The sequence below is a fragment of the Mus caroli genome, chromosome 5, assembly GCF_900094665.2.
Source record: "Mus caroli chromosome 5, CAROLI_EIJ_v1.1, whole genome shotgun sequence".
NCBI classification, from domain to species: domain Eukaryota; kingdom Metazoa; phylum Chordata; class Mammalia; order Rodentia; family Muridae; genus Mus; species Mus caroli.
In genome coordinates, this window is record NC_034574.1 from 117,600,980 (window position 1) to 117,615,031 (window position 14,052).

A 14,052-nucleotide genomic window follows, 5' to 3' on the forward strand; every position below is an offset into this window, starting at 1 on the left:
CCCATTCCCATTCTTTTGGCCCTGGCATTCCCCTATATTGGGGCATATAAAGTTTGCAAGTCCAATGGGCCTCTCTTTCCATTGATGGCCGGCTTTTTTTTTTTTTTTTTTTTTTTTCTCGAGACAGGGTTTCTCTGTGTAGCCCTGGATGTCCTGGAGCTCACTCTGTAGACTAGGCTGGTCTCAAGCTCAGAAATCCTCCTGTGTCTGCCTCCCAAGTGCTGGGATTAAAGGCGTGTACCACCACTGCCAGAAGGAGCCTTGCTTTTTATGACATGTCTTTGACTGTATTGAGTGATATTCACATCTTTTTTGTTTATCCAGTTGTCCTGATCTTTGTATGGCTTTCACATTTATTATCTCACTGGATGGGCTGATGGGTTTAGGTGTTGTCCTCGTATTCCTCTCTAGGATGATGGATAGTCATCTGTCTGTAATTGTGGTCTTCACATGCAGAGAGAATGCTTTTCTCTGTGAGTATAGAGTGGGTACCCGAACCTAAACTCACCCATACAGCTGTCGAGGCAGATGATGGGAGGGGTCTGATTTCAGATCTGGAGGTCTGTCCTGCTCCTGCAGATGTTTGGGAAACACATTTCTATATTCCTTTATGTTAATGAATCCAGACATTCACAGAGTGAACAAGGCAGTTAAAGGTAAGAGCTGATTCTTATGCAACTGTTACCATGTTGAGTTTAGTGCTGCATGCTTGGTGGGGTATTTAAGATTTTTAGACAGTCAGGAGCAGAGGCAGGTCGATGCTGAGTTTACAGCCAGCCTGGTCTACATAGGAAGTTCCAAGCCATTCCCGGCTGCTGCTTAGAGAGACCCTGTCTCAATATAAAATAAAAATGCTTAGTAAACTGCATTCTTTTTAAGCTACCGTGTTTGCTATATTATAACCTGTCTTTTTGTTGTTTTTCTTTTCAATCTCTTTATAGATAATCAGGAAATGAAATCAAGGATTTTGGTAAGATTATACACAATTTACATACAACTTCAGACAGCTGAAAGACATGGGAATGCATCCAGGGATAGTGTCATATGCATTTAATCCTAGCACTGAGGAGGGAGACACAGGCTAGTGTCTGTGGGTTCAAGGACAGTGTTTTATCTACATAGCAAGATCCAGGCCAGCCAGAGCTCTTGGGCCAGTGAGATGATGGCTCAGTTGGTAAAGGTGCCTTGTACCAAGCCTGAAGAACAATCCCCAGGACCCAGATGGTGGAAGGAGAGAACTAACTCCTAAAAGTTGTCCCCTGGCCTCCCAGTGCATGCTGGGTACTCTGGACAGATGCCTATCAGTCTAACAAGGACCATGAAGCTCTGGTGTCATCCTTTACTTCAGGGGTTTCGTACTAAGTAGGAAGAGGGACTGGAGAAGCGATACTGTCTGTAGCATGCAGTAGGTCTTGTCATCAGTGCACCCTGGGCAGTTAGTGGCTGTGTTTGCAGGTGATCAAGGCTGCGGAGGACAGCACACTGCAGTACATGAACTTCATGAACGTCATCTTTGCTGCTCAGAAGCAGGTGAGTCCTCGGCCTTCTAAGTCCGGAAAGAGCTGATGAGAAGCCGTGTGTAGAGGTACCCAGCTTTATGAGTTAGAAGCCAGCCAGGTTTATATGGAGTCCAGAGGATAGCCCCAGAGCTGCACAGAAAGATCCTGTCTCAAAGATGAACAAATGGGACTGGAGAGATGGCTCATTGGTACTGTCTGCTCTTCCAGAGGACCCAGGTTCAATTTCTAGCACCCACATGACAGCTCACAATTGTCTGTAATTCCAGTTTCAGGGGATCTGACCCCCTCACACAGATATGCATGCAGACAAAACATGAATGCACATTAATTTAATTAAAATTAAATTGAGCCGGGCGTGGTGGCACACGCCTTTAATCCCAGCACTTGGGAGGCAGAGGCAGGTGGATTTCTGAGTTCGAGGCCAACCTGATCTACAAAGTGAGTTCCAGGACAGCCAGGGCTATACACAGAAACCCTGTCTGGAAAAACCCCAAAAACAAACAAACAAACAAACAAACAAAATTAAATTGATTAAAACAAAAAACAACAGAAAAGGTGATCATTGTCGCTCTTGCACAGTAGTGTTCTGGCTAAGCAGGGCTGGGTCTGGGTCGGGGATTCAGAAGCCATACTGGGTGCTTGTCATTTTTCTGTTTAGGGTCCTGGGCAGTTTTTGACTGGGCGGTGTTCTCAGGAATTTCTATTCAGACTTGCTTTTGCATGGGTGTCGTGGTACTCACCCCGTCAGAATCTCTGAGTCAACAGTTTGATACAGGAACCCTCAACTTCTCCATCTTTTTTTGTCTGTTTTTGTTTTTTGAGACAAGGTTTCTCTGTGTACCCTGCCTATCCTGGAACCTGCTCTCAGACTAGAATGGCCTGTTCTCCCTGCCCGTGCCTCCCGAGTGCTGGCATTAAAGGCATGTGCCATTACCGCCCAGCTCTCATTTTGTTTTGAGCTCCCTAGAGCCAACACAGGCCTTGAACTTGAGAATCCCCTGCGTCAACCTGCAGGTGAGCTAGGATCACAGGCCTACACTATTCTGCCCAACAGTGTCTCTCTTCTTATTGTAGTGTGCTGTGCATTTTGCAAATGACTGACATGTTCAGACAGCCTGACACGTCATCCTTGCTCTCTGACTTTTTTCTTCATGTATCTGAGTGCTTTAGCTGCACACATATATGTGCAACATGGGCAATTCTGGTTCCCTTAGAAGCCAAGAAAGGGTGTCAGATCCCGTGAGACTAGAGCTATAGATGATATAAGCCACAGCATGGTGCTTTGAACTGAACCAGGGTCCTGTGGATGAGCCGCAGTGCTCTTACCCACTGGGCCAGCCCTCTCCACTCCAAACCGTAGTTCTGACGTGCAGCACCACCAGAGCCCCATATTCTCCTCAGCACTGGGAGTGTTGGAGTGAAAGGGGTCAGGGGTTAGAGGCAGGAGCTCCAGCCTGTCCTGGATGCTTCAGATGCCAGTGCCCCAGTGTCTGCCTTGCAGTGTCACCACACCTGTTAAAGGGAACATAGTCCTGCTGGACCAACATCTGAGAGGCAGAGGCAGGAGGATTACCACAAGTTCCAAAAAGAATAGAATCTAGCATGTGTGAGACAGCCATACGCACTGCTATAATGTTTTGAACCGCTCCTTTCAGAATATCCTCATCGACGCCTGCGTGCTGGACTCGGATTCAGGGCTCCTCCAGCAGGTACGTTTGCCAGGCATGCGCGGCTTTGGACAGGAACGTTCTGTGGGGATGGGGATACCTTTGCCAGGCATGCTGACTCATGCTGATGGTCGATCCCAGCAGTGAGGAAGCTGCAGCAGGGGGATCATGAGATTTGAGAGCAACCTGGGCTACAGAGTAAGACTCTGGAGACATCGAGGGAATGTGAGGGTATTTTGGTTATACTGAGCTATGTGTAATTAAAATGGATTTTATCCATTTCTGGTCATGAGACTGGGGTCTCGCTGTGCAGCTGGACCTGGGCCTGGGCCTCACAGAGATCTGCTTCTGCCTCCCTCCTGTGGAGACTAAGAAGTGTGTGCCACCATGCCTCCACCCCTTTTTAGTGGGGCTTCTAGGAAAATGTAAACTCTACACATTGCACCATATGTCTTGGAAAGCACTGTTAGATGTTGCTTGTTTGGGTGGTGGTAAGAGCCCACTCTAGTCCAGGTTGGGTTCAAATTCATCCCACGTCTCCTGCTTTAGATATTGCCTTTTGAGCAGAAGTTTGAAACTGAATGAGGAGGAGGGTAGAGGGACCTACCCCTGAAATAACCAGCAAGCTGAGGATGGAGGCTTTTTTCTCACAAGAAAGACTTGTGGGTCAGTAGATTGCTCAATGGCTAAAGGGGCCTGTCTGCAAAGCTGATGACCTGAGTGTCATCCCTGGAACCTACACTCTGCAAGGAGAGAGCCAACTCCTTCATGTTTTCTCTGGTCTCTGTGTGTGTGCTGTGGCATGCATGCACATGCACACAAGCTAACATTCTTTTTCCATTCAGAATTTCCTTAAAAATTGTATCCTTGAAGATCAGTCAGCTGAAGGGGTAGGAGGTGGGGGCTGGGCGTGTCTGTTTCTTAGGCTCAACTGACAGCAGGCGTATGGTTTGTTTTTTTGTTTTGTTTTGTCTTTTTAATTTTAGAATATATTTTTTAGAAGTTTTAAGATACCTAAGAATGAAATATACTTTTCTGTATTTAGAATTTAAGATTCCACCTCATGAGGATGAGACCCAATATAGGAATTACTCCTGTGTGTGGTGCCATGTGACATTCCAGTGCTTGTGTAGTATGTAATGTTCACGAGGGGAACCGCTGCCTTCTTCTGGTTTTTAGGACCAGGCTTTCAGGGAGGTGACAATTTGTAGCTCTCGAAGCGTCCTCTTAACTCAGAGATCTCAACTCTGATTGAAAGCTGGCTCTGCTCCCCTGTCCCTTCCTGTGATAGCTGGAGTTCAGTGCAGCGTCTCCTGAGGTCTCAGCAGGCAGTGCGCATGCCACCTCCTCCTGGGCCACCTCAGTTACTGTGTCCAGAACAGAGCCTGTTCTGTACAATAGCTTCCCCCAGACTCTGAGCCCTATCTCTGCACACAGCATGATTCACGGGGCAGGTCAACCTGGCTTTCCCCCATTTCTCTTCCTCTCCTTCCATACTGCTAGGATCTGGTTGAATCTGTCTTCAGCATGGATCCTGAATCACACCTCCTGTCTTCTTTCCTAGCCTCTCCATCCATGGGCCTGCAGCTGTCTGATAACTGCTCTGTTAGCACTCATACCTCCACTCGCCAGTCCTGTCATCCCAGGGGTCAGATAGCCTACAGCATAGACGAGGCCATGTCACTCTGCTCAACTGCCCACCCCCAAACCCCTCTCCCTGCCCCTATTGTCCCAGCACACCTTGGCTGATACCCAAGTCCTTGCTGAGGCCTTCTGTTTATCCCTCATCTTCTCTTTTCATTCTGGGATCCCTTTAGACTCCTTGGTGTTGCCTGAAAAACAGTTCCCTGGGCTGCTGCTGACAAGTGCCTTGGCACTCGCTGTCCCTCTCTGCTGAGGCTCAGCTCTGGTCTTCCCTCAGGTCTCCTCTTCTCCTTCCCCATCACCCCACGTGACTGTCACAGGAATTTAATTGTAACATCAGTTTTCTGTCCTGCAGCTTGGTGTGCACCATCCCTACCTTAAAACTAGCAAGGAAACTTTATTTAAAGCAAAGCGTTGGGAAGCTTGGGACATGCCGCATGGCCCAGCAGGCAGAGTAAAGCTGCCAGTGGCTGTGGCGGAGCAGAGCTGGTTGCTAGTGTCCAAAGTGTGAACAGGGATGCGTCTACGAACCTCACACACTGACCTCACAGACCTGTGGAGTCCCCCATGAGCCCCGCTCCTCTGGAATGCCACTGGTGCTTTGGTAGTGACCCCTGTGTTTTGCAGGCTTGTGACATCACTGGGGGACTGTACCTGAAGGTGCCTCAGATGCCTTCTCTCCTGCAGTACTTACTGGTGAGTTAGCCGCAGCTCTCCCCCACCTCTCACACCTGGGAAGGAAGTGTTGGCTAAATAGTGCCTTCAGTTCCTGGGCTTAGAGGGCGGACTCTCGGGACCTTGAACTCTGAAGGTCGTTTGCAGATGTCATACAGCTGTACAGCATGGGCTTAGTAACATGGCTCAGTGAGTAAGGGTGCTGGCTGCCGACCCTGATGACTTGAGTTCAAGCCCAGGACCAACATGATGGAGGGAGAGAACCAGCTCCAAGCAGTTGTCCTCTGCCTAGCACACGTGCTGTAGCATGTATGTGCTCACACACATAAAAGGACACAGCATAAACACAACATTTAAAACACTTTAAATAATTGTGCAATGAATAAAAATGAGTCTTAATAGACTTTGAAGGAAAGTCTTTTTATTGTTTTTTTGTATGTGTGTGGGTGCTCACCCGCTGCTGAGTGCATGTGGAGGTCAGAGGACAACTTGCAGGAGTCAGCTCTCTCCTTCTCTCTTGTGTGTCCCAGAAATGGAACCAGGTTATCCATTAGGCCTGGGGGCCAGGACCTGTCCCCACTGAGCCATCTCCTGGCCCTGAAGGAAAGTCTGACTTCGTGCCCTCCTCAGTGCTGCCTGCCTAGGACGGCTGCTGTGTCTTCACTCCGGCTGGCTTTCCCCCATGATGGAATTAAAAGTCTCCTGCCTCTCCTTCTTTTAACAGTGGGTTTTTCTTCCGGACCAAGATCAGCGGTCTCAGCTAATCCTCCCACCCCCGATCCACGTGGACTACAGGGCTGCCTGCTTCTGTCATCGCAGTCTCATTGAGATTGGCTATGTCTGCTCTGTGTGTCTGTCTAGTAAGCGCATGTGTGGTTTTTCTTACTGTAGTGTTAGGGTGTGGGTGGGGCAAAAAGTAACCTGTGCTTTTCAAGTCCCCTAATTGCCTTGTTTTCTGCATCACTTTTAACAGTTTTCTGCAATTTCAGCCCCATCTGCACCACGTGCGAGTGAGTAACTATCTTCACAGTGCTGGGTGGGGGTAGGTAGGTTCCTGAGCTCCAGAGCCTGAGGGGATCCTTCTCTGTCATTCCAGGACAGCTTTTAAGATCTCCCTCCCTCCTGTGCTGAAGGCCAAGAAGAAGAAACAGAAGGTGTCCCTGTGACCAGTGCCACAGGCTTCCCCAGCTCGTCCCACAGGCTGACTCCGTAGGGAGCACGGAGGAATTCTTTGAAACACTGCTCTTGCCCTGTGCTTCCAGGGTGTGAAGCTGCAGAGGACCCACACCGCCGATTTCTCTGGGAAGGGGGCAGGTGTACTTATTTGTTGCTGTAGGGTAGCAGTTGCCTGGCAGATGCTAAGCTGTTGCTGTTTTGTTAGTTGTCGCTTTGATTTTGGTGCTGGGTTTTGAAGCCCAGCCTTGCAGGAGCCAGGCTGGCACAGGCCGGCAGCCCCGCACTGAGCTGCAGTCAGCTCCCTGGGACGCTCTGTTCAGATGATCCTCTGTCAACGCTTATGGCGGATGCTGGGTCTTCTGCACTTCAGGATTGGTAGTGTGTGAAGTTGGATGCCACTTGGGAAGATGACCAGCATTGGGTCACGGCAGCAGTCCTAACAGAGCATCTTAGTTGCTCATGGTACATTGCTAGAACCTTGAACCTGGGAGACTGAGATGGGAAAGTTTTGGGTTCAGATCCTGCCTGGGATGTGTAGAAGATCCTGGCTTTTTTTTAAAGAACATTTTACTTAAAATAAATTGTTTCCTTTAGCTATACTCAATTGTAACCTGACCTAAAGGCACAAGCCTTCAGTCTCAGCACTCAGGGAGCAGAGACAGGTTTATCTCTGAGTTTGAGGCCAGCCTGGTCTACAGAGGGAGTTCAAACCAACCAGGGTTGCATCTTGCCACCTTTTTTACAAAAATATAAAAACTGGTAACATTAACATTGGAGAACTTTTGAATACTAGACATGTAAATGAGAAACATTTGTAATCTCAACAATAAAAATGCTATTTTTATATTTACTAATTTTCCTTAGAGTGTTTTTCTAACGATTTGCATTGAGTAGTTTTTCTTAAAATTACTTAGAGCTGTGGGATGGTGGTAGTGCACAATTTTAGTCCCAGCACTCTGTGAGATCAAGGCCAGAGCTGGTCTACTGTACAAGTCCTAGGACAGCACAGAAACCCTGCTCTTCCAGAAGATCCAGCTTCAATTCCCAGCACCCACATACCAGCTCACAACTATGTGTAACTCCAGTTTTAAGGAATCGGATGCCCCCTTTTTGGCCTCTACAGGCACCAAGCACAAACAGGGTGCCCAGACATTCATGCATAAACAACAATACACATAGACTAAAGATGAAAAGAAAATCAGCAGTCTGGCATGACGGCTCAGCAGGTCTTAACGATTCTCAGGGCCCGAGAATTGTCTTCATTCAATTCTATGTGGGACTGACCCTGCCTTTTTACATACAAGGAGCTGAGGCATAGACTTACCAGAGCTGGAGCCTAGAAGGGCAGGGCATGAAGGTGGCAGTGGCCATGCAGGGCTTCCTGCTGTTGCTCTGGTGGCCACTGCTGATCACATGTCTGTGGCCTGAGATGGCAGTGGGACGCCCAAGCCAGTTTGCTGTGCCTAGTGGAGGGTGGCAGTGGCAACAGATAGATCCACAGCCACTTTACTGGATTCTTTGGAAGGAGAGGACCAGGTCACTCCAACCTGATTCAGCTTGCATCCCCCTAACTGACACGGACACCACCATCCTGCCCCATCTCCTTATTTAAACATGGATCCACACTGTCTTCTTCAGGATACTGTTGGGTTTATTTTGCCAACTGGAACTAATAAAACTCAAGGCAGATTTGAGCCTTTTGTTGTTGTTGAATCATTGGAGGAAGGCCGGGCATGGTGGCCCATGCCTATAATCCCAGCACTTGGGAGGCAGAGGCAGATGGATTTATAAGTTCGAGGCCAGCCTGGTCTACAGAGTGAGTCCCAGGACAGCCAGGGCTACACAGAGAAACCCTGTCTCGAAAAACCAAAAAAAAAAANAAAAAAAAAAAAAAAAAAAAAAAAAAAAAAAAGAAAAAAAAATCATTGGAGGATGTCACATGACACAGGTTGCATTTGGGCTGATGAACCATCTATAGCTGAGATTGAAGGAAAACCAGAATATGGCTTGGTGCAAACCATGAAACACACGTATTTTGAACATTGTGACTAGGCAGGGGGTACTTTGGGCTAATATTCTAAGGTTTCCTTGCTTTGCTCTATAGTGCAGAGTTTTGTAGTTTGGTGTTATTGAGACAATACAACGTGCATAGGGTGGCCTAGACACTCTAGCAGCAAGAACCATGTCTGGAATGCTGTGTAAATGTACAGCGGTCTTCAAGGAATAGCATGTGGTGGCTGGTTAACACAAGCCTTTCAAAAGGACAACTCTGGAGTTCCTTAAATGTATTAACCTTGGATGTAGGACACCCGTGCTCTCCCACCCATGTACAATTCTGACACTTAATAGGTTTGCTTTATTTTGCGCGTATGAGTGTTTGCCTGGATGTATACGCACCATAATGCATGTAGTGACAGGATTCCCAGGAACTATCACAGGAAGTTGTTGCTACCACTTGGGTACTAGGGACTGAACCATGCTCTTTGGTATGAGCAGCAAGTGCTGCTCTATCTCTCCATCCCCGCAGTGTAGTGTTTTTTGGTTTTTGTTTTGTTTTTGACATCTGGAATGGAACGAACCCACGATGTCCAATGGAGCACAGAACCCCCCAAATCAGCATTGTCTGGTGTGTTGGGCCCTGATCTTAGAATCCACGCTCTTGCTCTGGACCAATCATGGAGCGGGAGGGCCACTGGAGGTTACCGATTGGAGATTACCATGGCTACTGGTCCTCCCGCTAGACGTGTAGCCCTAGACCAATCGCGACATTCCCATCATTGATTGGTGGTTGCCATGGCTGCAGGCATTTAGCTTGGCAATATGGCGTTGTAGGGGCGGCGAAGGCCGCAGCCGCTTTTACTCTTCTAGGCTATTCTGGGTTTCTGAGGCAGGCCGGTCCGGGTATGGGCTCTCTGTCGCCGTTCAGCCTCCTGTGGGGACTCCTCCTGCTGCAGGGCGTCCTGAGGCCGCTGCGCGGGGACCCGGGTGTGTATGGCGGGGGTATGGCCTGCATGGCCCAGGCTGAGGGAATCTGGCTCTTAAAGGGCCAGACCTGGGGTTCCTAGGATCGCCGAAGCCAGGCCACATAAAAAGCCAGCACACGCACCCCAGGTACAGGTTCTGTACCCCTTAACCCCTCCCCGCACATCCTTCCTTCCCTCAGTTTTCATCCCACCTTTCATCCGGATGTCCAGCCCTGAGGTCCGAGCGACCCTGGTCGGAGGCAGCGAGGATGTCGCCGTGTCTCTGACTCCGCTGCAGGTCGAGGAAGGTAGGACTCTGGCTGTTCTTGGGAGCGTGGGTGCTGCCAACAGAAATTCTGTTCCCAGCAGAGTACGAGTGGGGCCGGCTGTAGACCCTGTGGACCGGTTCTGGATAAGGGAACTTGAAATAAAAGTGACCAACAAGCCAGGCATGATAACACATGCCTTTAATCCCAAAATTGAGGTGGAAATTCGAATATGCAGCCAGCCTGGTTTGCATAATAAAACTTGTTTTGTCTTGTTTTTAAGGAAAACAAAAGGCCAGCTTTTTATAAAATAAAAAAATAAAAGGAAGCTCCCCTAAGATTCCCACACAGCACCTCAGAGTTCTCCTAAGAACAGCAGTTTTTTTTTTTTTATTTTTGTCCCATTTGACAAATGAGACATACTGTTTGACCAGTCTTATGCAGCTTGTCTGGGGGGAGAGGGATTCCTACCCCAGGATATTCGACTCACCCTAGCTACCGCACCCTGATGCCTCAAATTCTAATTTCTCTCTTAGGAGTGTTGCCAGTTCCTACTTGTGGCGGCCTCCTCCGCAATGAGACAGCGGATTGGAATGTGACTGTGAGCCCCCAAGAGGTAAGACAGCTTCCTTGCACCTGTGGAGGCCCCCTATTTAGGCTTTTTGCAATCCTTCTATGGATAAGTATGCGTGAGTGTGTCCTAGTTAGGGCTTTTGTTGCTGTAAGGCAACACCATGACCAAAAGGGAAGTTGGGGAGGAAAGGGTTTATTCAGCTTACACTTCCACGTTGTGGTTCACCACTGAAGGAAGTCAAGACAGAACTCGAACAGGGCAGGAACCTGGAGGCAGGAGCTGATGCAGAGGCCATGGAGGGATGCTGCTTACTGGCTTGTTTCCCATGGTGTGCTCAGCCTGCTTTCTTATAGCACCCAGGACCATCAGCCCAGGAATGGCTCTAATTAAGAAACTGCCTTACAGCTGGATGTTATTCAAGCATTTTCTTAATTAAGGCTCCCTCCTTCCAACTAACTCTAGCTTGTGTAGACTAGCCAGCACAGTGTGGCAGTGTGTGTGTGTGTGTGTGTGTAGTTCTTACCCTAGGTGTGTCTGGATGTGTTACAGGTGAAGCCTGTGAATTTGTGTGTGTGTCAGTGCAGCCTGTAACCGCAAAACTGGGGAGGCTGAAGCAGGAGGATCACAGAATCGAAGCTGTTCTGGGCTGCATAGTTGACACTGTTTCTGAAATAAATGAAAGAGAAGCTGGAGAGATGGCTCAGTGTTTGAGAGCACTGGCTGCTCTTGGAGAGGGCCTGTTTTCAATTCCCAGCTTGCATGTGGTAGCTCCCAACCATCTCTAACTTCATTCCCAGTCTGTAACACATATATGCCCAGTACCCGAGGGGGTCAGAAGAGGGCACTGGATCCCCTGGAACTGGAGTCATAGGTGGTTGTGAAGGTACCATGTGGGTGCTGGGAACTAAACCCCGGGTTCTCTGTTAACCACTGAGCCATCACTCTAACCTGTAAGCACTGATCTTGCTCATCTCTGTGTTGGGGTCGCTTATATCTTGAGGAGTGAATGGATGTACCTAGCCAGCATAATGTGCATTTGAGATATAAACAAATGGGAAAGGCTGTGTCTTAGGGATAGCAGTTGTACCTGTCCAAAGCCATCCGGAGAACTGGGGTCTCTTCCCCCCCCCCCGTGTGTGTGTGTGTGTGTGTGTGTGTGTAATCTCAAGCTACTGGGAAGATATAAACACTTCAAAATCTTGTCCATAAGCTGGGTTCCCAAGCTGCGCTTTCTCAGTGTCCAAACATTGTCTGCTTTTGTGTTTAAGATGAAGAAATGCGGGAGGGGATCTGGAGAAATGATTTAGTTGTTGCACACGTTGTTCTTGTAGAGGACCCAGGACTGATTAGCAGCAGCCACGGCCTCTCAAAGCTCTCTGTAACTTCACTCAGTTCCAGGGTCTCCAGCGTCCTCTTCTGGCCTTTGAGGGTCTTAGGCATACACGTGGTACAGAGATGTACACACAGGCTGAACACCCACGCACAGAATATAGTACACACACACACACACACACAAAAGATTAGGAAGTGGGATGGACAAGGTGGTGTATACCTTTAACCCTAGCACTCAGGAAACAGAGGCAGGTAGATCTCTGAGTTTGAGGTCAGTCTGGTTTATGTAGCAAGTTCATTGCCAGCCAGAGATACACAGTGCGATCTGGTCTCAAAAAACAACAACAACAAAACCCAAAAAACAAAAAAACAAAAACCCAAGGAAATAGAGCTGGGTAGATGGCTCAGGCAGCTCACAACACCTGTCGCTCTAGCTCCAGGTCATACAGCATTCTCTTGGGGCCTCTGTTGGTACTACACACACTTAAATAAAGAGAACATTTAAAAGAATGAGTTAGGCTGGGAATATAGTTCAGTTGGTACAGTGTTTGCCCAGCATGTGCATGAAGTCCTGAGTCAATCCTAGCAATGTGTATGCGTGCATGCAAGTGTACACACACATACACACACATACACACACACACACACACTAAATAAGTAAGTAAGTAAATAGCAAGGGTAATATGAGAAAGACTCCAGAGCTTACGTATGTACCACAGTTTGGTTGAAACTGAAACGAGTGCTGCCATCTTTGTATGCAGGTCTCTTTTTGTGAAGTGTGCCATCTTGTCGTCTTATACAGCTCTTGGGTAAAACAAAGCAAGGCTCATGTGCTGCCCTCAACTCGAAGTGAGTCACTTTAAAAGCACAGGTGTGTTTCCCTTCCAGAGCACGCTGGAAGTGACCATAAGGTGGAAGAGGGGTCTAGACTGGTGCTCCACAGACGAGACAGCCTCATTCTCAGAGCCCCCGTGCGTCCTGCAGACGCTGCTGGTTTCAGCCTCCCACAATGCATCCTGCTTAGCACATCTGCTCATCCAGGTGGAGATTTATCCCAACACATCTGTAACCCACAACGCATCAGGCAAGTGATGTCTACAGTCAAAACGTTTCTGTCAGCCACTATCTAAAGATTGGGTAGTGTATGCAGTTTATTAGATGTGGCTCTGTTATCAGGATTTCTTTTGTTTGTTTTTGGTTTTTGAGACAGGATCTGGTCTAGATCCCACTATGTAGACCAGGTTGAACTCACAGAGCTATGCCTTGCCTCTGGCTCCTGAGTTAATTTTTTTGTTTTTAGTTTATGTGTGTGTGTGTGTGTGTGTGTGTGTGTGTACGTGCACGCATGCACGCCCTTGGGTGAATATACAGGCATTATGTTTGTGCCAGACCCAAAAAGGCCAGAAGAGGGTGACAGATCCCCATGCCTGGAATTGCTTGTGTTTGTGTCACTTTATGAGTAATGTGTATTGAACCCAGGTCCTCTGCAAGAACAACAAACACCCTTATAACCACCGAGCCTTGTCTTCAGTCACCAGACTCAACTTTTGAGTCTCTCTTGCCTTCCTAAATGTACTTTTTGAGGAGGGGGGTGGTTAGGTTTTGTTTGTTTGTTTTTGAGCTTTTTATTCTGTATTATTTTATGAGTTAAGATCAGGCAGTGGTGGCGCACACTTTTAATCCCAGCATTGCGGAGGTAGAGGAGGCAGGCCGATCTCTCTGAGTTTGAGGCCAGCCAGAGCTACATAGTGAGATTCTGTCTCAGACACCTCCCCACCTAATTACCTGGCTGTCCTGACACATCTTTTGCAAATCACCTTTTTTTCTGGAGAAACACACATTGGTACCCAAGCATGAGAAAATCCATGAACAAGAATAGGTGTGGCCTGCGTTCTTCTATTCTGACCCACAGAGCAAGGCACAACTAGTCCTGTCTCTTCTCTCCTGCCATTCAGGTGCCGGCCAGAGCCTAAGTGAGCACTCTCTGTTCCTTTCTCCTACATTCCCACCATGTGGCTGCTTGTCCACCCTGCGCCTGACCTTCTGTGTGTCACTTAGATGGCATGGGTTTTTCTCCCACCTATGAATCTGTAAGAAACTCTCTAAAACTCAAAAAAAAAAAAAAAAAAAAAAAAAAAAGGGGACCATGGGTGCAGCTTGTGTGGTGGAGTGCCTGACTAATATGCAGGACGCCATGAGTTCAGTTCCCAGCAATGCAGGAAACTGAGCAAGGTG

At 48.1% G+C, this 14,052-nt stretch overlaps 2 protein-coding genes across 2 annotated transcripts in view; both read left to right on the top strand.

Annotated features, from left to right (window-relative positions):
• Gtf2h3 (general transcription factor IIH subunit 3) overlaps positions 1-7,532 on the top strand; it is a 16,237-nt gene extending 8,705 nt beyond the window's left edge. The window contains exons 6-13 of the mRNA XM_021163466.2: positions 627-656; positions 942-970; positions 1,456-1,530; positions 3,176-3,229; positions 5,459-5,527; positions 6,231-6,366; positions 6,480-6,516; positions 6,603-7,532. Coding sequence (XP_021019125.1) covers positions 627-656; positions 942-970; positions 1,456-1,530; positions 3,176-3,229; positions 5,459-5,527; positions 6,231-6,366; positions 6,480-6,516; positions 6,603-6,672 — 500 coding nt within the window. The 3' untranslated portion in view covers positions 6,673-7,532. The remainder of the gene's footprint in view (positions 1-626; positions 657-941; positions 971-1,455; positions 1,531-3,175; positions 3,230-5,458; positions 5,528-6,230; positions 6,367-6,479; positions 6,517-6,602) is intronic.
• Positions 7,533-9,491: 1,959 nt separating this feature from the next.
• The window catches only part of Tctn2 (tectonic family member 2), a 32,184-nt gene continuing 27,623 nt past the window's right edge, over positions 9,492-14,052 (top strand). Inside the window, exons 1-4 of the mRNA XM_029477800.1 lie at positions 9,492-9,667; positions 9,846-9,953; positions 10,448-10,527; positions 12,706-12,901. Of these exons, the coding sequence (XP_029333660.1) occupies positions 9,586-9,667; positions 9,846-9,953; positions 10,448-10,527; positions 12,706-12,901 (466 nt within the window). The 5' untranslated portion in view covers positions 9,492-9,585. The remainder of the gene's footprint in view (positions 9,668-9,845; positions 9,954-10,447; positions 10,528-12,705; positions 12,902-14,052) is intronic.